General features: G+C 38.2%; 1 protein-coding gene across 6 annotated transcripts in view; it reads right to left on the bottom strand.

Annotated features, from left to right (window-relative positions):
- Positions 1 to 23820, bottom strand: part of MILR1 (mast cell immunoglobulin like receptor 1) — a 267612-nt gene that overhangs the window by 219207 nt on the left and 24585 nt on the right. For all 6 annotated transcript variants that reach the window (XM_053708026.1, XM_053708062.1, XM_053708053.1 and 3 more), the window contains exon 3: positions 13096 to 13371. In XM_053708026.1, the coding sequence (XP_053564001.1) occupies positions 13096 to 13371 (276 nt within the window). The remainder of the gene's footprint in view (positions 1 to 13095; positions 13372 to 23820) is intronic.

The raw sequence follows: 23820 nt of genomic DNA on the forward strand, positions 1-23820 counted from the left end.
ATGGACCCAAGATAACCACCAGAGAAGAGAATCCCTTGTCTCTTGATCCCGATTTAACAGAGGAGACAAATCTGTTGTAAGATTCTGTTCTCTGATTTACTTTGTCACTCCCAGTTACTCCCACTGACTGCTGATTCGCTAACCACTCCTTAAGACAGGTGCTTTCCTTGCACTCTGTGCTTAGTATTGAAGTTTTTCCACTTAGTTGGGATTACAAAATTTCTCTGCCTTGCATGTTCCAGCTTACCTATAATATTACGCTGGTTAATATCGGAGGATTCAGAAGACTCAGTTTGCCGTTATTGTCTTCAAGGACTTCACTATTTCATGCCTTATATTCAAGTGAGGAATTGTTCAACTATTATTTCTGTTTAATTAGCTGCTTCATTATTTTCGCAGCTCCTACCTACAACACAGCAAAACAGCAGCACGCTAAAGGAATCAAACTGTGACGTCACTTCCACTCCGGGCCCGGCACTAACAAACTTTCTCCATGCTTGCGGTTGGAACGGACTACTACCGAATAACCTTAATACTTAAGTATGAGTAACAGGTACCAAACTATTTAACCGCATTACCACTTTACTAACCTATCTACTGCTAACTTACTTGTGGCTATTATTCGATAAATCTACTAGCAAAGCTTCAACTAATTTTTGCTTAACTGTTTGTTCTCTACAAAGATCCTGCTTTTCTCTAAAATTAATAAGGCATATCTCCTGCATAACCTGCTATGTTGAATTAAGTCACTTGCTTGCTGGGAAAGACTTTCTTTATTGCTGCTGCATTTGTTCCGTTATGCCATAAGTTATTTCTGTTGTTTTCTCTCTAAGATATACATCAGATTAATACTCATTTCACTACAGTTTGCTGCTGTGTAAAATCTTTGTTATTTCCTGATTTAGAGCAAAATTCACAATTCTGAAAGTGTCCTTTCTGAAATAAAGGATTTAGACAGAATTGTGTAACAAACAATTTTGGTTGAAACTGCAGTTGCGTTCCTAAATCAAAAGTTTAATTCAAAACCTTACATAATACTAAGCCTCTCTATGGAACCAGCAGATTTACGCCAAATTGTTTACAACCTTACTCAAAAGGTTGATCAGCTCTCACAAGGTATGCATGAATTACAGATTGAAAATGAAGCTTTACGTAACATCATAAAGGATTCTATTGCTGTTAAAGGCAATCAGGCAGAAAATGTTACTGAACCACAATTGTCACTTCCAGATCTTTTCTCTGGTAACAGAAAGACATACAGATCATTTAAAAATGCCTGTCAACTTCTTTTTTCTATGAAACCTAGAACATACCCCACTGAGAGAGTGAGAGTTTTGACTACCATTTCCTTTCTCAGAGGGGACCCCAGAAATTGGGCAGATAAATTTATTGAAAATCAAGATCCTATTCTCAGCTCACTGGATGATTTCTTTAATGCTATGGATGAGATGTTTCAGGATACAGATGTACAGCTTACTGCAGAAATGACTTTGAGGAGTCTCAAACAAGGGAAAAGACCTGCAGAAGAATACATCACAGATTTTAAGCAGTACTCTACAGATGCACTATGGACCCCAGTTGCTCTCCGCAACCAATTCCGTCTTGGCCTTTCAGAGACACTAAAAGATGAATTTGCTAGAATTGAGCTTCCTCAGACTCTAGAAACATTTATGAAGATGGCTATTCAGATTGATCGCCGTTTAAGAGAAAGAAAAGCTGAAAAAAATGCTATTGAATATAAACCCAAAAGTTCTTACTCCTCTTCTCTTTCTAACTCATTTACTCCTACTAAAACAACTGCAGAACCTATGGAGATAGGTTTTATGAGAGGTCCTCTGACTCAAGAAGAAAAACAACGTAGGCGCATAAAAAATGTATGTATGTATTGCGCTAATGCATCTCACACTGTTCAAGATTGCTCACTACTATTAAAGAATAAGAAAAGTAAGTATAGTTATCTGTATACTTCATTCCAATCATCTATACAAAATACTTATTGTACTTTATCTGTTTCTTTACAGCTGCTTCAAAGTCAAGTAATGATTAATGATGCCATCATTGATTCTGGGGCTACTGGGAATTATTTGGATCATGATTTTTGTATTAAAAACAAAATCCCTCTCATCAAGAAGAAGACTCCTATACCTATTAGGGTCATTGATGGTTCACTTATGTTTTCTGGTCCTATAATTTTTGAGACTATTCCTATAAAGCTTAACATTGATGGACATTTTGAAATGTTATCCTTTGATGTTCTCCCTTCACCCCATTTTTCTTTAGTTTTGGGTTTAAAGTGGTTACAAGTACATAACCCCTCAATTACTTGGTTTCCTTTCAAAATAAAGTTCATGTCTGCTTATTGCAAAAATACCTGTTTTCCTTGTGCATTATTATTACATTCAACTGTTCCTTCTGACTCTTTACCCATACAATATATTGAGTTTGAAGATGTTTTCAGTAAGACTGAGGCTGAGAACCTACCTCCTCATAGGGTTTATGATTGCCCTATAGATCTTCAGCCTGGTGCTCGAATTCCATTTGGACATCTTTATCCCTTAAGTAACCCAGAACTCGAAGAACTTAAATTGTATCTTGAAGAAAACTTAAAAAAAGGTTTCATCAGACCTTCCACCTCCCCAGCTGGTGCTGGGTTTTTTTTTGTTCGCAACAAAGATGGCAGTCTCAGGCCTATCATTGATTATCGAGAATTGAATAAATGTACTATCAAAAATCGCTATCCGCTGCCCTTAATCCCAGAGATGATTGAGAGGCTCTCTGATGCTTCCATATTTACTAAGCTTGATTTAAGAGGGGCATACAATCTCATCAGAATAAAAGAGGGGCATGAATGGCTGACGGCATTTAGGACCAGATATGGCCTATTTCAATATCTTGTAATGCCGTTCGGCCTATGTAATGCCCCTGCCACTTTTCAATACTTTATAAATGATGTATTCCGTGATCTCCTTGATGTATGTCTAGTTATTTATCTAGATGACATTCTCATATACTCAAGAACTTTGGAGGATCATGTGAAACATGTTCGACAGGTACTCGCCCGACTCAGAGCCCATAAACTCTACGCTAAATTAGAAAAATGTAAATTCCATACTACTGAAGTTTCTTTCTTGGGATACAACATCTCTCCTTCAGGAATTCAAATGCAAAAAGAAAAAGTGGACACCGTTTTGAATTGGCCAGAACCAAAATCCAGGAAAGAGTTACAACGCTTCCTAGGATTCTCCAATTATTACAGGAAATTCATAAAAGGATTTTCTAAAATCGTAAAACCTCTTACGATTCTAACTGGTTCTTCCACTCCTTTCAAATGGGGAAATGATGCTAGAGACGCCTTTATTCACTTAAAAAACAGATTCACATCTGCACCTATTCTTCAATTTCCTAACCCATCTTATCAGTATACTTTGGAGGTCGATTCTTCTGACTATGCTATTGGTGCAGTACTCTCCCAACAAAAATCCTTATCAGAACCTCTTCATCCAATCTCTTAATTCTCCAAACTTATGACACCTGCAGAACGTAATTATGCCATTGGAGATAAGGAATTGTTGGCTATCCGTCGATCCCTAGAACACTGGAGACATCTCCTCGAGGGTACTACTCTACCAATTATCATTTATACGGATCACAAGAATCTACAGTATTTACAATCTAACAAAACACTCTCTGCCAGACAGGTACGCTGGAGTCTGTATTTCGACCGTTTTAATTTCTCAATTATTTACAGACCTGCCAATAAAAACGCAAAAGCCGACGCCTTATCCCGACTTCCTAAACCTTCAACTGAATCGCCTATCAGGAAAGACATTGTATCTCCTGAATGTTTCATTGGTATCACTACCCCTATCTTAACAGAATTAAGAGATTTCTGTAAAAAACAACCAACACCACCTGAACCAGATTTGCTTAAAAACCATGGCTTGTATTTCCGAGGTCAAAAGATATATGTGCCTAATTCTATGAGAACACTAATCATTCAGACTTGCCATGATAACCCTCTTGCTGGTCACCCTGGTCTTAAAAAGACACATGAACTAGTTTCTCGAACATTTTGGTGGCCTCAGATGAAATCATCTATTTCTGATTATATAGGCACATGCAGGGTTTGTGTCACTTGCAAGCCTGAACGAAAACCACCTTTTGGTTTACTTATGCCTTTACCAGTTCCCGATAAACCTTGGCACCATGTGTCAATGGACTTCATTGTTGATTTACCTCCATCAAGTAACCAGACCACTATACTTGTTGTCATTGATCTTTTTACTAAGATGGCTCATTTTTTACCATTTCACAAACTACCAACCTCTTCGGAGACTGCTCATTTATTCATTGATAATATTGTTAAGTTACATGGACTTCCTTCTATCATAACAACCGATCGAGGATCTCAATTTACCTCAAAATTCTGGACCAAATTATGTGAAATTACTAACATTGACCATCGATACTCCACAGCTTTTCACCCCCAAACTAATGGACAATCAGAGAGATTGAACCAATGGCTTGAACATTACTTGAGATGCTACTGTTCTTATCATCAAAATGATTGGTTTAAATATCTCTCAATGGCAGAATTTGCTTACAATAATTCAACCAATTCTTCTACAAAGATGACTCCTTTCTTTGCAAATTATGCTTACCATCCTAAGTTTTCTTTTATATCCTTTACTTCTTCAGATTCACCTTTGCTTGATGAAATACATAATTCTCTACAAGAAAATTTCAAAACTATACAAGAGAATATTTTAGATGCCCAGAAGTCACAAAAACATTTTTATGACCTTCGACGAAGAAAACCACCTGAATATTCTGTTGGTGATTTAGTCTGGCTTTCTACAAAAAATTTAAGACTACAAATCCCTTCCAAGAAGATGGCCAGTTTATTCATTGGTCCTTTTCCCATTCAAAAGATTATTAATGCCAATGCTGTCAGATTGGAGCTTCCTAATTCGCTAAGGATTCATCCCACTTTTCATGTTTCCCTCTTGAAACCATATATACCTACGAGACATAACCAGATTCTATTACCTCCTTCGCCTTTACCTCTGGATGATAATGAATATGAAGTTGACTCCATACTAGATTCCAGATATTCTAATGGGGTCCTTCAATATTTGGTAAGAAGGAAAAACTATTCCAGTGATGAGGACTCCTGGGAACCTCTTTCCAATCTCAACTCCCCTCGTCTGCTATCAATGTTCCATCGTCGTCACCCTGATAGGCCTCGGCCAATCGCTGTGGAACAGCTCCCTTGAGGAGGGGGTCATGTAAGATTCTGTTCTCTGATTTACTTTGTCACTCCCAGTTACTCCCACTGACTGCTGATTTGCTAACCACTCCTTAAGACAGGTGCTTTCCTTGCACTCTGTGCTTAGTATTGAAGTTTTTCCACTTAGTTGGGATTACAAAATTTCTCTGCCTTGCATGTTCCAGCTTACCTATAATATTACGCTGGTTAATATCGGAGGATTCAGAAGACTCAGTTTGCCATTATTGTCTTCAAGGACTTCACTATTTCATGCCTTATATTCAAGTGAGGAATTGTTCAACTATTATTTCTGTTTAATTAGCTGCTTCATTATTTTCGCAGCTCCTACCTACAACACAGCAAAACAGCAGCACGCTAAAGGAATCAAACTGTGACGTCACTTCCACTCCGGGCCTGGCACTAACAAACTTTCTCCATGCTTGCGGTTGGAACGGACTACTACCGAATAACCTTAATACTTAAGTATGAGTAACAGGTACCAAACTATTTAACCGCATTACCACTTTACTAACCTATCTACTGCTAACTTACTTGTGGCTATTATTCGATAAATCTACTAGCAAAGCTTCAACTAATTTTTACTTAACTGTTTGTTCTCTACAAAGATCCTGCTTTTCTCTAAAATTAATAAGGCATATCTCCTGCATAACCTGCTATGTTGAATTAAGTCACTTGCTTGCTGGGAAAGACTTTCTTTATTGCTGCTGCATTTGTTCCGTTATGCCATAAGTTATTTCTGTTGTTTTCTCTCTAAGATATACATCAGATTAATACTCATTTCACTACAGTTTGCTGCTGTGTAAAATCTTTGTTATTTCCTGATTTAGAGCAAAATTCACAATTCTGAAAGTGTCCTTTCTGAAATAAAGGATTTAGACAGAATTGTGTAACAAACAATTTTGGTTGAAACTGCAGTTGCGTTCCTAAATCAAAAGTTTAATTCAAAATCTTACATCTGTGTAGTCCCCATTCCACTGGTAGAGCATGCAAAGTTGCAGTGGTCTGAGATGTAGGCGGGCAAACGGAACTATGTCCATTGCCGCTACCATTAGGCCGATCATTTCCATACACTAAGCCACTGCTGGCCGAGAAGTGGAATGAAGAGCACGGCAAGAAGTTAGAAGTTTTGATAGCCTGACTTCTGTTAGAAAATTTTTCATTTCTACTGAATCTATCAGAGTTCCTAGGAAGGAAACTCCACCCGTGAGACCTCAGAAAGGCCAGAACAATGTCCGTAGAGCCACCAGAAGGGACCCTAGAACCTTTGTAAAGATTCTTGGTGCCGTGGCTAACCCGAAGGGAAGAGCCACAAACTGGTAATGCCTGTCTAGGAAGGTGAACCTGAGGAACTGATGATGATCTCTGTGAATCAGAATGTGGAGAAAAGCATCCTTTAAGTCCACGGTAGTAATATATTGACCCTCCTGGATCATAGGGAGGATGGTTTGGATTGTCTCCATCTTGAAGGATGGGACCCTGAGAAATTTGTTTAGGATCTTGAGATCCAAGATAGGTCTGAAAGTTCCCTCTTTTTTGGGAACTATAAACAGGTTTGAATAAAAACCCAGCCCCTGTTCCTCTCTTGGAACTGGGTGGATCACGCCCATAACCAGTAGGTCTTGAACGCAACGTAAGAATGCCTCTCTTTTTATCTGGTTTACAGATAGTTGTGAGAGATGAAATCTCCCCTTTGGAGATGAACCTTTGAATTCCAGAAGATATCCCTGGGAAACAATCTCTAGCGCCCAGGGATCCTGGACGTCTCTTGCCCAAGCCTGGGCGAAGAGAGAAAGTCTGCCCCCTACTAGATCCAGTCCCGGATCGGGGGCTACTCCTTCATGCTGTCTTAGAGGCAGCCGCAGGTTTCTTGGCCTGCTTCCCCTTGTTCCAAGCCTGGTTAGGTCTCCAGACTGGTTTGGACTGGGCGAAATTTCCCTCTTGTTTTGCATTAGAGGAAACTGAGGCTGCGCCACTCTTGAAGTTTCGAAAGGAATGAAAATTATTCTGTTTGGTCCTCTTATTGGACCTATCCTGAGGAAGGGCGTGACCTTTTCCTCCAGTAAAATCAGAAATGATCTCCTTCAGACCGGGCCCGAATAGGGTCTGTCCCTTGAAGGGGATGTTAAGAAGCTTAGACTTTGAAGTAACATCTGCTGACCAGGACTTAAGCCATAGCGCCCTACACGCCAAAATGGCAAAACCTGAATTCTTAGCCGTTAGTTTGGTTAACTGAAAAACGGCATCAGAAATAAAGGAATTAGCTAACTTAAGAGCTTTAATCCTGTCTAGAATGTCATCTAGCGGAGTCTCCACCTGCAGAGCCTCCTCAAGAGACTCGAACCAAAAAGCCGCTGCAGCAGTAACAGGGGCTATGCATGCAAGAGGCTGGAGAATAAAACCTTGATGAATAAAAATTTTCTTAAGGAGACCCTCCAATTTTTTATCCATAGGATCTAGAAAAGCACAACTGTCCCCGACGGGGATAGTTGTACGCTTAGCTAGAGTAGAGACTGCTCCCTCCACCTTAGGGACCGTCTGCCACAAGTCCCGTACGGCGGCATCTATGGGAAACATCTTTTTGAAAGCAGGAGGGGGAGAGAACAGCACACCTGGTCTATCCCATTCCTTAGTAATAATTTCCGAAAACCTCTTAGGGACTGGAAAAACATCAGTGTAAACAGGCACTGCAAAGTATTTGTCCATTTTACACAATTTCTCTGGAACCACAATGGGGTCACAATTATCCAGAGTCGCTAAAACCTCCCTAAGCAATAAGCGGAGGTGTTCAAGCTTAAATTTAAACGCTGTCATTTCAGAATCAGACTGAAGCAACGCCTTCCCTGAGTCTGAAATGTCACCCACAGATAGAAGCTCACCTGCCTCGGCTTCTGAGTATTGTGAGGGTATATCGGACACAGGCATTAAAGCGTCAGAAAGCTCTGTATTAGTTCTAGCCCCAAAGCTGTCTCGCTTTCCTTGTAACCCTGGCAGTTTGGAAAATACCTCTGTGAGGGTAGCATTCATAACTGCCGCCATGTCCTGTAATGTAAAAGAATTAGACGCGCTAGATGTACTTGGCGTCACTTGAGCGGGAGTTATAGGTTCTGACACATGGGGAGAGCTAGATGGCATAATCTCCCTTTTTTCAGTCAGAGAATCCCCTGGAGATAAATCTTTAAGCGCCATAATATGGTCTTTATAGAAATTTCAGTACATTTGGTACACATTCTAAGAGGGGGTTCAACCATGGCTTCTAAACATATTGAACAAGGAGTGTCCTCTATGTCAGACATGTTTAACAGACTAGTAATGAGACAAGCAAGCTCGGAAAACACTTTAATAAAGGTGAAACAGCAATTAAACAAAAACGTTACTGTGCCTTTAAGAGAAAAAATTTGTAAAAATATAGTAAAGTCTTTGAAATTTTTACAGTGTGTGTAAGGGATTAAAGCAACATTGCACCCACTTGCAAATGGATGATTAACCCCTTAGGCCCCAAACCGGATTAAAAACGTTAAAAAACGTTACAAGACAGTTAAGCACCCTGCCACAGCTCTGCTGAGGCTCCTACCTGCCCTCAAGTACGATTTTGTGTAGAAATAAACCCCTTATAATGGTCCTCAGGTGCCAGAGGACTCATCTAGGGAAGCTGGATGTCTCAGTCTGAATTAAAACTGCGCATTTAGAGCGCTAAAATAGGCCCCTCCCACCATGTACTGGATGCCAGAGGGGCCTTAAGAAAATACTCCTAGGAGTATCTGATTAGCCATGTGGAAACTAGGCCCCAAATAAAGAGTTATATTTTTGAATTCATGTAAACGTTTAACTGTCACTAAGTAATAAGAGTATTACCCTGTTTTGTAAGCATGATCCCAGTCGCTGTTAAATCACTGCATCAGGCTTACCACAAATACACAAGGCTCTGTCAGCATTTTCTAGAACTCATTCATCTCTCTAGAAATAAATATACTGAACATACCTCAAAGCAGGTAATCTGCAGACCGTTCCCCCAACTGAAGTTGTCCCATATTCTTCAGTTATGTGTGAGAACAGCAATGGACCTTAGTTACAAACCGCTAAGATCATCAACCTCCAGGCAGAACTCTTCTTCTAATTTTTGCCTGAGAGTAAAACAGTACAACGCCGGTACCGTTTAAAAACAACAAACTTTTGATTGAAGGTAAAACTACACTAAGTCACCACAAATCTCTTGATACTTCCTATCTTGTCGAGAGCTGCAAGAGAATGACTGGGGGTGAAAGTTAGGGGAGGAGCTATATAGACAGCTCTGCTGTGGGTGTCCTCTTGCAGCTTCCTGTTGGGAAGGAGAATATCCCACAAGTAATGGATGAACCCGTGGACTGGATACACCTTACAAGAGAAAAATATATAGTTTTCTCTGTCTTTTCGAATTGGGCAAGCATGTAGAAAGCTTTAAAGAAAATGCTTTTCTCAGTTTTTTGCAGTGGTTTTCAGGAACCATATAAAGCGTGGAGGACACAATAAGAGGTGAAATAGAAACTAATAATTGCCAGTGCCAAAGACCTGTTGAGATGTTTATCAATATTAATAATTAATAACAATAATACAATTGTTATCAAATATTAATATTTAATCCTAATTAATAATAACTAAGTTCTGATAGGTGTAATATCATGAACACAGAGACTATATTTATGCAGTAACGAGTGCTCAATTAGTATGAAATATATAATACATTTCTTACAATATTAAAGTACAAAACAATCTATAGAAATTATTTAAATTAATTCAGATTAACCAAATTGTTTGCTACACCATGAGATATGGACACAATATTATTGGAAAACTAATTCTTGACCAGAGTAAATTAAATGTCAAAGAGATTTTCTAGAACAATTCAGAATACATTACTAATTAATAACACAAATGGGTAATGGCTAATTAGTAGAATTCAGCTATTGAGTATTAACCCAAAATTAACATCAACAGGGCTTTTGTTAGAATAATTCTATCTTGTATAAATTACACTGATATAGGAATAATCTGAAAACGATCAAATAAAATATCAATCTGAGATATAAAATACACTTAAAAACAGGACTTTTGTTATAACAATTCAATAATGTAATACTGTTAACCACTTAAATTCAACGTCTGATTATCAGATATAGCATGATTAGCAATAAATCAAATATAGCAAGTAGAAGCTTTTATAGTGATTCATCAACTATCCAGCATATATCAGCAAATACAATGTAGCTCAAATTGAATATAACCTTACAACACTTTAGAACAAATTTAAAATATTACTAACAAACCTTCTAGTCTCAAAAGATAAATTAATTTCTTATACACTATCTTGTATAAATTACACTGATATAGGAATAATCTTAAAATGGTCACATAAAATATTAATCTGAGATATAAAATACGCTTATAAACAGGAAGTTAAGTCACTCTAAGCTACAATGATAATTCAGGGATTTTCCCAAGTGCACCAATCGGGAAGCTCTATGGGAATGACGAGGCAATGCAGTATAAATTTGCAGGTAAAGTAATTAAAGTACATATTATTATATTTTGGCATCTACTTATCAAGCCATCAACCGCAAATATTCTGGAATTCCACAGCGTAATTGTGGCGAGCCTGATTCCCCTTAGTTATAAAAACCTACAGACCGGCAAAAGTAGAATTTTGTGACGTAACATACGATCCGACACAGATCGATGCTTACGTCACTACAGATGTTCCAAATGCAAATTCGGCACTATCTAACTACTTTTGCTAGTAATCAAATTTCTACCAGGTACGCTTGGCACTATTCCAGCCCAGTGAACCTGGTTTTCAATCCGCCACCCTGGAGGCGGTGGATGCCATAGGAATCAATGGGAGTCTGAAAGCAGGAAAGCTCATGTTCGCTGCTGCCCGATATCCCATTGATTCCTATGGGAGAATAAAAGTTATGTTTACACCTAACACCCTAACATGTACCCCGAGTCTAAACACCCCTAATCTGCCGCCCTGCCACCGCTGCCACCTACATTATACTTATTAACCCCTAATCTGCCCCCTGACACCGCCGCCACCTACATTATACATATTAACTCCTAATCTGCCGTCCCCAATGTCGCCGCCACAATATTACATTTATTAACCCCTAAACCTAAGCCTAACCCTAACCCTAACACCCCCTAACTTAAATATAATTGAAATAAATCTAAATAAAAATTCTGATCATTACCTAAATTATTCCTATTTAAAACTAAATACTTACCTATAAAATAAACCCTAAGCTAGTTACAATATAACTAATAGTAAATTTATTAACCCCTAATCTGACCCCCCTACACCGCCGCCACCTACATTAAATTTATTACCCCCTTAACCTAAGTCTAACCCTAACACCCCCCTGACTTAATTATTATTTAAATAAATATAAATAATATTACTATTATTAACTAAATTATTCCTATTTAAAACTAAATACCTATAAAATAAACCCTAAGATAGCTACAATATAATTAATAATTACATTGTAGCTATTTTAGGATTTATTTTTATTTTACAGGCAAGTTTGTATTTATTTTAACTAGGTAGAAGAGTTACTAAATAGTTATTAACTATTTAATAATTACACTCTATTATTCATCAGTGTTTGACAACAGGCTTAGCAACGCCCATTAGGGGTGTGTCCTGATTCACTATTGGATCAAGCTCTGTTTAAATGGATTGTCAGTTAGAAGGATTACTATGCCTAATGAAACAACCCATGCTAGGTTGAGAAATGCGTTGCATGATTTTAAATTTTGCTTGCTATTGTTTTAAACTTATTAACATTTGTTTTAATAAACTGAACTTGTTTTATGCAAGCTTTGGTTCATTACCTTCTATAGCAGTTTTACACACTGCTTCTGACTATCCATCAGCACATACTGTGACTAAGATCCCCCTGCAGTATCTACTCTGCACCTGGAGAGGTTTAGCTGGTACACCTGAAGATACCAGCCAGCTCCTACTAGTACATAAGTGTACTTGGGCCAATTGTGAGTACCCATTTGGCTTTTTTTCTTTGATTTTACATTTGTGTATATATTGATGCACACATGAGGCGCCCCTCTTGTTCTTTATTATCTATTATTGGAAATGGGGGGGGGTCAATTTTAATGGCATAATGTTATGCCTCAGTGTGTAAATGATTAAATGGACGCGAGCGTACATGTTGAATATTTGATACATTTCAAAGAATTCAATTACAATCGAATGTCAACGTGTATCATTAGTATTACGCTACAATTTCGGAGGATATAGAAGCGGATCATCAGTATTCCGCTTAAAGACCGCGAGCATCGATGTGCATCTGATTCATCTCACAGGAGTGCAAATTACGTTGAACATTGCAACATTTGACAATCTTGATGCTTTGTTAACTACGGCGAATCAATTTCACGTCAAACTCGACGCAGAATTCAAATGTATTAGCAGTTGAAGCTTTGATAAATCGAGGCCCAAGTATCTAATTTATTACATTCTCTTGGTATCCTTTGTTGAAGCAGTGCACGTGGGTGAGCCAATAACTTGATGCATATATATGCAGCAAATGATACCAAGAGAACAAAACAAATTAGATAATAGAAGTAAATTGGAATGTTGTTTAAAATTGCACGTTTTCTCTGAATCATGAAAGAAAAAATTGAGTTTCATGTCACTTTATAATGCACTTAGTGCTCCCCTAATCATAAATGTAACAGCTTCAATAAGATGTCATATAGCCATCACCTGTAGTTAAACCCTTCAGTCACTCCTGATGCAACAGTGTACGTACCTTTTAATACAAAATTAAATGTATTGCTTTTCTTAGTTTTATTTGCAGTGTTGTTTGCTTCGCACATATAAGGCCCAGTGCTGTTGTGATGAATTATAACATAGAAAGTGGCGTTTTTACGTTCAGACACAGTAATATTCCCTATGCTGGTTTTGTTCAGGAACAGGGTATATGTTATGGGTAGCGATCCATTTGCGGAAATGCAGCGTATTGTCTCATTTCTGCCTATCACAGATTCAGAAGTTTCAGTTGTCAGTACAGGATTTGATAATTTATCTGAAACAGAGAAGAGGGAAATGTGTAATTGAGGCGGTTTGGTTTTTATCATAGTAATACTCAGCATTAAAACAATTTAAAGTGATGCCTCCAAAGGAGATTATTAGCATTAATTATTTTTTTCAGTGGTGTCTTAGTTGAAAATAGTTTTCTATCTGTCTATTATCTACCAACCTTTTCTCTCCACACACATTTTCATCAATTTATTCTTGCCCCCTGTTTTGCCCTTCGGCAAACACATAATTACAATTTAGAAGGAAATATGTACAGACTTGATGGGCCTTTTGGCTCTTTGCTATTAAAACTCTTTTTCTGTATTACACTAAGCATGACATTTGTTGATAAAGGGTATAATCAAGACTGAAGAAAAGAAAATAAACATGTTTTCAACAGACAGGAACTTTTATCAGATTAGATCTAATTTTATACATAAACTCCCTGGCCCATTATATTGCTTAGGGGTTAAACACAGTCGATTAAAATCTATCTGCAATTTGCTCTTGAAATGGATTTTTACGGCTGAACTAGTCATCATGTTTCTTGAGTGATCACAATGCAAAATGGATTTGGGCATTTAAAGTTTCCTAACAAAGTTTCAAAACTGTGTGGGAAGTACTGGTTTTCGAGATAAAAACTGTGAAGTCACTCAAAGCTGACTGATACAATAGCCCATTCACAGCTCTTAAGGTTACAGTAATGTAATCATAACCCTTTATCTGTAATGGACATCTTCAATGGAGATTTACAGCATTTAGTACCTTTTCATTCAACATTTTTCATCTAAATTGATTTTTATATTCCCATCCAAGTACAATAGGGTAGGAAATAGTTTCCATGCTTCACTAACACATCTGTTCCCCACCCATATGTGATATTAAGTCTATTCTTGCCCTTTGTTTCATACTCAGACATACATCAGATAGCAGGGGCCCACTTTACAATTCATTAAGGTATTACATGCAAAAAAATATATGTTAATTTGAATGATTTTATGACTTTCTTTTCTATGGTATTCCAATCCATTAGAAGTGCAGCCATTTAAATTAGTTAACTTACAAACAATTACAAAAACAGTATAACAAGAAAAAAATATATATTTTTCTCTGTCTTTACAAATTGGGCAAGCATGTAAAAAGCTTTAAAGAAAATGCTTTTCTCAGTTTTTTGCATTGGTTTTCAGGAACCATATAAAGCATGGAGGACACAATAAGAGGTAAAATAGAAACTAATAATTGCCAGTGCCAAAGACCTGTTGGGATGTTTATGAATATTAATAATTAATAACAATAATACAATTATTATCAAATATTAATATTTAATCCTAAATAATAATAACTAAGTTCTGATAGGTGTAATATCATGCACACAGAGACTATATTTATGCAGTAACGAGTGCTCAATTATTATGAAATATACAGTATAATAAATTTCTTACAATATTAAAGTACAAAACAATCTATAGAAATTATTTAAATTAATTCAGATTAACCAAATCGTCTGCTACACCATGAGATATGGACACAATATTATTGGAAAACTAATTCTTGACCAGAGTAAATTAAATGTCAAATAGATTTCCTAGAACAATTCAGAATAAACTACTAATTAATAACACAAATTGCTCACGGTCGGCTCCAAGGGGGGGCATTGGGGGGCAATGCCCACTCAAATGGAATGCTGTGCCCCCTCAAAAAATATTGATATGATGATACGCTTTGAAAATAATAAATAAAATAATGAATTGTTATGTAATGCTGCATGCTGGGGGCAGAGTTAGCTGCCGAACTGTGAGGTTGCATCACGCATCTGCCAGGAGCTCCGTGTCTTAACCTCTTATTGAAATTGGAAGTTAATTAGAGAATTTTTAAACTTGTCTTTAACCCTATTAATTTTACCTAACTATCGTGAGTTACTCATTTCTTTCATGTAATTAGCAAGAGTCCATGAGCTAGTGACGTATGGGATATACATTCCTACCAGGAGGGGCAAACTTTCCCAAACCTTAAAATGCCTATAAATACACCCCTCACCACACCCACAATTCAGTTTTACAAACTTTGCCTCCCGTGGAGGTGGTGAAGTAAGTTTGTGCTAGTTCTTTTTCAAGACTAGCTAACATTTTATTTCTGCTTATTTATTCTTCTGTGTTTTCAGAGGTTTTTTTCCAGTTCCTCATACTAGGGAATGGAATAGGCTGAGAATTTTCTTTTATTCCTTCTTCAAAGGTTTTAAACTATATTCTTTGCCGGCAGTTAAATTCAATTTGAAGGGTTCTCCAATTTATTGGGGCTATCTCTACTCCTACTAATTATGATATTGTTTCTATAGCAAAATAGTATTTATTTTCCTTTAGATGGTTGTATCTTATTTATGGAAAATTATTTAGTTTCAGGTACTTTTCTTGGACCTGTGATTTATTTGGATAATGTTGCAATTGCTTCATTTTTTCTGTTTACTTTAAGATCAAGTATCAGATTATGATTTATTTTAGCATTGTTAAGGGACAAAATTTTCTAGACTAGGTGCTGCTGCATTTGTCTTGTTCTTTTGCATTTATTATGCAAGTCCAGTGTATTGACTGGTCCTTTAACTGGACTATCATGCTAATAATTTCATTTGTGTCTTCATTTTATTGAATATTTTCGCAAATGAGGTTTAATCCATGTCTTTAGCTGTTTTAGCTAATAGAATTTTGTGATTTCTAAAAATCCATATTTCTTTTGTTCTAAGATATTCAATTATTTGTTTTATAATTGGATTCAATTCTTAACTGTTACTCTGGGCTTCAAAATTGAGTTCTAAGACTAAACTTTAAGCTTATATTAGTTTGGTTGTTCCTATTAAGGAACAAATTTCTGAATTCTTTCCCAAGTATCATGTTTTTAATTGGAAATTTTTCAGTTCAAGGTCAGCTCCCTAAAATTGCGATGTACGTGCCGTATTCCAGCTCGGCTGGTAAGGGGCAGGTTAAGACTTTTTTGAAATTTATTTGGTTCTATTCGGTCCAAATTTCTTTGATTTGGGGTACAGAATAAGTTCAGAATAAACCGTCTGTGAGAAGTCTTTTTTCTCTATTATATTCCAGCTATTCCAGTAAGGCTAACACTTTCTTTAAGTGTGTTTCGGTCCTATATATTTTGAGTACTGTTGAAGCATGGCTGATCACCCGTGGGGTTCAAGCGCTGCTCAGTCCTGGAATCTTCTGGGGTATTTCTTCCAGTTCCATTTTTAGGAACTGGGTTTCGGAGTTTTATGCAAACTATTCTGCCTTTTTTTGGTCAGTGATAGCATTATTTGTTTTCTTTTGATACAATAAATGCATATTTTCATTTTTCTGTTTTCATTCAGATTATTTTCTGTCTTCCAGGACATAGTTAGAGGATCTTTTTTTCAAAAGCTCTTGATTCCTCACACAAGGGTCACCTTTTTTAGGTTTCCAGATAGTTTGTGTCACTATCTTTGTCTCTTTCAGACAAGGGACAATTTTATTGGGTTCCGTCTGTCGGTACCTTTAGTCCCTATTATTTCCTTCAGTTGCTATATATGCATAGAAGTTTTAGATCTTATGGCCACAGCATTGGATTCAATTCCCTTTGCTCATTTTCAATAGAAAGATCCTTTCCAGTTTTTTATGCTGAATTATGGTGCAGGGATTCTAGGATTTCACATTTAAATCTTCGAATCCTAATATTTATCTCTCTTGATTTGGTGGTTAAGATCACCATCATTTAGTTCTGCAGGTCTCTTCGTTTCTTTCAACCTGGACCATGATCTCTACAGATGTGAGTCTTTTTGGTTGAGAGGCTGTCTGAGGTTCTCTGTCAGCACAAGGGGTTTGGAAATCTCAGGAGGCGAGATTACCATTTGATATTTTAGAACTCCGTGCATTCTCAGAGTTTTTCAGTTAGTTTCTTTTTGAAGAAGAGACGTTTATTGTTTTTTCAGACAATATCACAACTATGGTGTATGTCAATCATCAGGGTGGGACTATCAGTCCTTAGGCTGTGACAGAAGTGTCTCGGATATTAGCTTGGGCTACATCCAGCTCCTATCTAAATTCTGTGGGTTTTTTCCCAGGTATAGATATTTGGGAAGCGGATTATCTCTGTTAATCAAAATTTACATCCGGGAGAATGGTCTCTCATACCCAGATATGTTTTTCAATTTTTCAGATGTGAGCATTTCTAGAAATTGATCTGTTGGCATCTCATCTGAATTAAAAACTTCCCAGGGGCCTATTCAGGTCCGGGGATCCTCAGGCGGAAGTAGTGTATGCATTGACATTTCTTTGGAATTATCTTTTTGCCTATTTCTTTCCGCCTCTAGTTCTTCTTCCAAAGTGATTTCCAAAATTCTTATGGAGTATTTGTTTGTTCTGCTGGTGGCTCCAGCATGACCTCTCAGGTTTTGGTATGCGGATCTCATTCGGATGGCCAGTTGCCAACCTTGGACATTTCCGTTTAAACCAGACCTTCTTTCTCAAGGCCCATTTTTTTTTTTCAATCAGGATCTCAAATCATTAAATTTGAAGGGATGGAGATTGAACGCTTGATTTTTAGTCATAGAGGTTTCTCTGACTCATTTATTAATACTATGTTTCAGGCTCATAAATCTGTCTCTAGAAAGATTTATATTGAGTCTGGAAGACCTACTTTTCTTGGCATTCTTTTAAAATTCATAGAATTTTATTATTTTTCAGGTTGGTTTGGATAAGGTTTTGTCTTTAGTTCTTTGATAGGACAAATCTCTACTCTTTCTGTTCTTTTTTCACAGAAAGATTGCTAATCATCCTGATATTCATTGTTTTGTACAGGCTTTGGTCCGTATCAAGCCTGTCATTAATTCAATCTCTCCTCTTTGGAGTCTCAATTTGGTGCTGAGGGCTTTATAGGTTCCTCCGTTTGAAATTATGCATTCTCTGAACATTAAATTCCTTTCTTGGAAAAGTATTGTTCCTTTTGGTTATTTCTTCTGCTAGAAGAGTTTTTGAATTATCTGCTCTTTTTTGTGAATATCCTTTTCTGATTTTTCATCAGGATAAGGCAGTGTTACTTCCTGATATTCATTATTTTGTTCAGGATTTGATTTGTATCAAACCTGTCATTAAGCCAATTTCTCCTCCTTGGAGTCTTAATTTGGTTCTGAAGGCTTTTCAGGCTCTTCTATTTGAGCATATGCTTGCTCTGGACATTATTTACTTTCATGGAAAGTATTGTTCTTTTTGGACATCTCTTCAGCTAGAACAGTTTTTGAATTATCTGTTTTTTCTTGTGAATCTCTTTTTTTCTGATTTTTTAATCAGGATAAGGTGGTTTTTGCTGTCCTCATTTCAATTCTTATCTAAAGTTGTAAATTCTAACAACATTAGGGAGGAATTATTGTTTTCCTAAGACTTCTTTGGTGAGGTTCTTACTTTCTTTGGATATGGTAAGAGTTTTTGAAATTCTCTGTTGAAGCTATTCAGATTTCAGATAGACTTCTAGTCTATTTGTTATCTTTTCTGGTTTTAGGAAGGTCAAAAGGCTTCTGCCATTTATTTGGCATCTTGCTTAAACTTTTGATTCATCATGCTTATTTGGAGTCGGTGGATTCCCGCCTTTGAGGATTACGGCTCATTCTACTAGGTAAGTTTCTACTTCCTGGGCTTTTTGAGAATGAAGCTTCTGTTGATCAGATTTGCAAAACAATGACTTGGTCTTCTTTGCATACTTTTACTATGTTCTATCATTTTGATGTTTTCTCTTCTTTAGAAGCAGTTTTGGTAGAATGGTACTTTAGGCAGCCGTTTCAGTTTGATTCTTCTGCTTATAATTTCAGTTTTTTTCATTATAAAAATTGAAACTTTTTTGATTTGGGTAGTGGATTAATTTTTCAGCGGAATTGGCTGTCTTTATTTTATCCCTCCCTCTCTAGTAATTTGCATAGTTTAAGCACCTCTTGTCCACTTATCTGTATATGTTTGAATGGTTTTATTTCACCCCTTGTCTGTCTTGTATGTCTGTCTTATCTCTGTAATATTTAGTTTTTTGATGTTTTTTTTTTTTGGTTTCTGCATGACTGACCCTTAGCTTAAAATGTCCATAAATGTACCCTCCCACTCATTTTAACACACTTTCTCTGGACCATCATTAAAGGGACACTGTACCCAAAAATTTTCTTTTGTGATTCAGATTGAGCATGACATTTTAAGCAACTTTCTAATTTACTCCTATTATCAAATTGTCTTCATTCTCTTGGTATCTTTATTTGAAATGCAATAATGTAAGTTTAAATGCCGGCCCATTTTTGGTGAACAACCTGGGTTGTTCTTGCTGATTGGTGGATAAATTCATCCACCAATAAAAAAGTGCTGTCCAGAGTACTAAAACCAAAAAAAGGCTTAGATGCCTTCTTTTTCAAATAATGATAGCAAGAGAACGAAGAAAAATTGATAATAGGAGTAAATTAGAAAGTTGCTTAAAATTTCATGCTCAATCTGAATCACGAAAGAAATATTTTGGGTACAGTGTCCCTTTAACCAATTTATCTCTCTCCCTTTACACAGTCTATACCAGAACACAGAAAAAAAAATCAACACAGACCTTCTCACTTAACTCCCGCAACTGCCATTTAACTTTCTACAGGTAGCCTTCTGGAAAACTTGCATCTAAAACCATTACCCCTTTCACCTGTGCACTCTGGAACTCTCGCTCTGTCTGCAACAAACTCACTTCTATACATGACCTCTTCATCTCCCGCTCCCTCAACCTTCTGGCCCTAACAGAAACCTGGCTCTCTCCCCTAGACACAGCATCCACTGCTGCTCTGTCACATGGGGGTCTCCACTTCAGCCACACTCCTAGGTCTGGTAATAGACAAGGAGGTGGTGTAGGTATTATACTTTCCTCTCGTTGCACCTTTCAACAAATACACCCTATCTCTTCCCTCACTTTTCCCTCATTCGAAACCCACATGATTCGCTTATTCTCCCCTCTCTCTGTACGTGTTGCAGTCATATACCGACCCCCTGGCTCCACAACTCAATTTCTAGATCACTTGGCTGCCTGGCTACCCTACTTCCTTTCCTCAGATACCCCTGCCCTCATTCTTGGCGACTTCAACATCCCCCTTAACAATCCCACTGCCTCATCTGCTAAACAACTTCTGCAACTCACTTCCTCTTTCGGTCTGTCACAATGGACTGATTCTCCCACTCACAAAGACGGTCACTCCCTTGACCTGATCTTTAGCTATCGATGCACTCTCTCAAACTTCTCAAACTCCCCTTTTCCTCTTTCTGACCACCATCTCCTTACCTGCAACATATCATCCCTTCCTACAACTCTCCCACCTTCTACTCCTCACACCAAACTTCACAGAAGCATTAGGTCTTTAGATCAGCAACAACTTGCTAATTCCCTTCAACCGCTCCTCTCATCCTTCTCCACCTTTTCCTGCCCTGAACAATCTATCTGCCACTATAACTCCACCCTTATATCCGTCCTTGACAATCTCGCCCCCCTTACCACTGTTAGGAAATCACACACTCATCCCCAGCCCTGGCATACTCCTCTGACACGGTACCTACGCAGATGTTCCCGTACTGCTGAACGGCACTGGAGAAAATCACGGAGTTCAGCTGATTTTCTTCATTACAAATTCATCTTGAACTCCTACTACTCTGCCCTTAATCTGCACAAGCAACACTACCTCTCTACTCTTATCTCTAATCTTTCTTCAAACCCAAAACGTCTGTTCTCCCCCACTTCCTAATACAACTTCTCTGTCAGCCCACGACTTTGCCAGTCACTTCTTTAACAAAATTGACTCCATCAGACATGAAATCAGCTCTCAACACAATTCCATTCTCTCCCCCCCTCAAATACTCCCACTCACCCACAACCCTCATTACCTGAAACTTAAATTCATTCTCCCCTGTTACTGAGGACGAAGTTTCAGCACTTATACTACGCTCTCACCTCACTACCTGTCCCCTTGACCCTATCCCCTCACAGCTGCTCCCCTCTCTGTCTGCTACCCTTACCCCTATACTAACACACACTTTCAACCTCTCCCTCAGCACTGGTACATTTCCCTCATCAATGAAACATGCGCTGGTCACACCTATCCTCAAAAAACCTTCCCTTGATCCTACCTCCCCATCCAACTACCGCCCAATTTCCCTCCTCCCTCTTGCTTCTAAGCTTCTCGAAAAACTAGTACATGCACGCCTATCCCATTTCCTTATGTTAAACTCCCTTCTTGACCCACTGCAATCTGGATTTCGTCCCTATCACTCCACAGAGACAGCTATTGCTAAGGTCACCAACGACCTACTTACAGCTAAATCAAAAGGCCACTTCTCTCTGCTTATCCTCCTTGATCTGTCCGCAGCCTTTGACACTGTCGACCATCCTCTTCTGCTCCAAACCCTCCAATCCTTCGGCATCTGTGACACAGCCCTTTCGTGGCTCTCTTCCTATCTGTCAAACCGTACCTTCAGTGTAGCCTTCGCTGGGGCCTCCTCCGCCCCGTCACCACTTTCTGTCGGAGTACTGCAAGGCTCTGTCCTTGGTCCCCTTCTCTTTTCAATCTACACATCATCACTAGGTTACCTAATTAAGTCCCACGGTTTCCAATATCATTTGTACGCCGAGGACACCCAAATCTACTTCTCTGCACCAGAACTATCTCCTTCCTTGCTAACCCGTGTCACTAACTGTCTTTCTCACATCTCTTCCTGGATGTCCTCTCACTACCTCAAGCTAAATCTCTCCAAAACTGAGCTCCTCATTTTCCCCCCTTCTTCCAAAATCTCCACCCCCAATATCTCTATAACTGTCGACAACTCCATCATTACCCCTACCCCTCACGCCGATGTCTCGGGATCACATTCGACTCAGATCTTTCCTTCACTCCTCACATTCAGTCATTGGCTAAAGCCTGCCGCTTCCACCTTAAAAATATCTCTAAAATTAGACACTTCCTTACACAAGACACAACTAAGACTTTAATCCACTCTCTCATTCTTTCCCGCCTTGATTACTGCAACTCTGTTCTCTCTGGTCTCCCCACCTGCCGCCTAGCTCCTTTACAATCCATAATGAATGCCTCTGCCAGACTCATCTTCCTTACACGTCGCTCTTCATCTGCTGTGCCTCTCTGCCAATCCCTTCACTGGCTTCCTCTTGCCTCTAGGATCAAACACAAAACTCTCACTCTGACATACAAAGCCCTCAACTGCACTGCTCCCCCCTACATCTCCCTCTCGTCCCCTTCGCTCTGCTCATGACCTCCTACTCTCCTCCTCTCTTGTCACCTCATCACACTCCCGTTTACAGGACTTCTCCAGACTGGCTCCCATCTTATGAAACTCTCTGCCTCGCTCCACAAGACTCTCTTCTAGTTTTAAAAGCTTCAAGTGCTCCCTAAAGACTCTACTGTTCAGGGACGCATACAACCTACGCTAACCTTTCCTAATACCAGTTCCTCTCCTCCACTGCAATCCCCTGAACCCTCTTAGCATGTAAGCCTAATAGTCCAGCTGTTAGTAGATCACCTTCTTAAGCGCTGACTACAACAGTGCAACTATTGGCAGGGCCCTCTACCCTATAATTGTTTTGTTGTACTCCCCCTTTGCTTTTAGCGCTGCGGAATCTGTTGGCGCTCTACAAATAACCGATAATAATAATAATAATAATAAAATAGTGACTCTTGCATGGAAGTTCCACATCTTGGGTATTTGCTATCCCATACGTCACTAGCTCATGGACTCTTGCTAATTACATCAAAGAAAACATAATTTATGTAAGAACTTACCTGATAAATTCATTTCTTTCATATTAGCAAGAGTCCATGAGACCCACCCTTTTTTGTGGTGGTTATGATTTTTTGTATAAAGCACAATTATTCCAATTCCTTATTTTTTTATGCTTTCGCTCCTTTCTTATCACCCCACTTCTTGGCTATTCGTTAAACTGATTTGTGGGTGTGGTGAGGGGTGTATTTATAGGCATTTTAAGGTTTGGGAAACTTTGCCCCTCCTGGTAGGAATGTATATCCCATACGTCACTAGCTCATGGACTCTTGCTAATATGAAAGAAATTAATTTATCAGGTAAGTTCTTACATAAATTATGTTTTTCTTAAACAATAGACCATGATAGGAATATGATTGTATCATATAATAAATAAGTCTATAAATGGCTACCAGCTTCTATCGATGCCTCAAAAGTGCACTGTGATCTTAGCCATTTAAAATTGTATTGGGGGGTTTGGGGTGCATGGGTGTTTAGGGAGCATGACTGAGATTTGAGAATGAGTTTAAGGGTTTTGGATCATGGTGATTAAGGGGTGAATTGTTTTTAAGGAGCTATTGCATCGGGGGTCTCAAGTAGTTTAATGGCTCTGTTTTAGTGCATTGCATAGGATTTAGACTTCTTTCTTTTACCTAGTGATTTAGCGCATATTC

Source organism: Bombina bombina, chromosome 1 (assembly GCF_027579735.1).
Source record: "Bombina bombina isolate aBomBom1 chromosome 1, aBomBom1.pri, whole genome shotgun sequence".
NCBI lineage: Eukaryota > Metazoa > Chordata > Amphibia > Anura > Bombinatoridae > Bombina > Bombina bombina.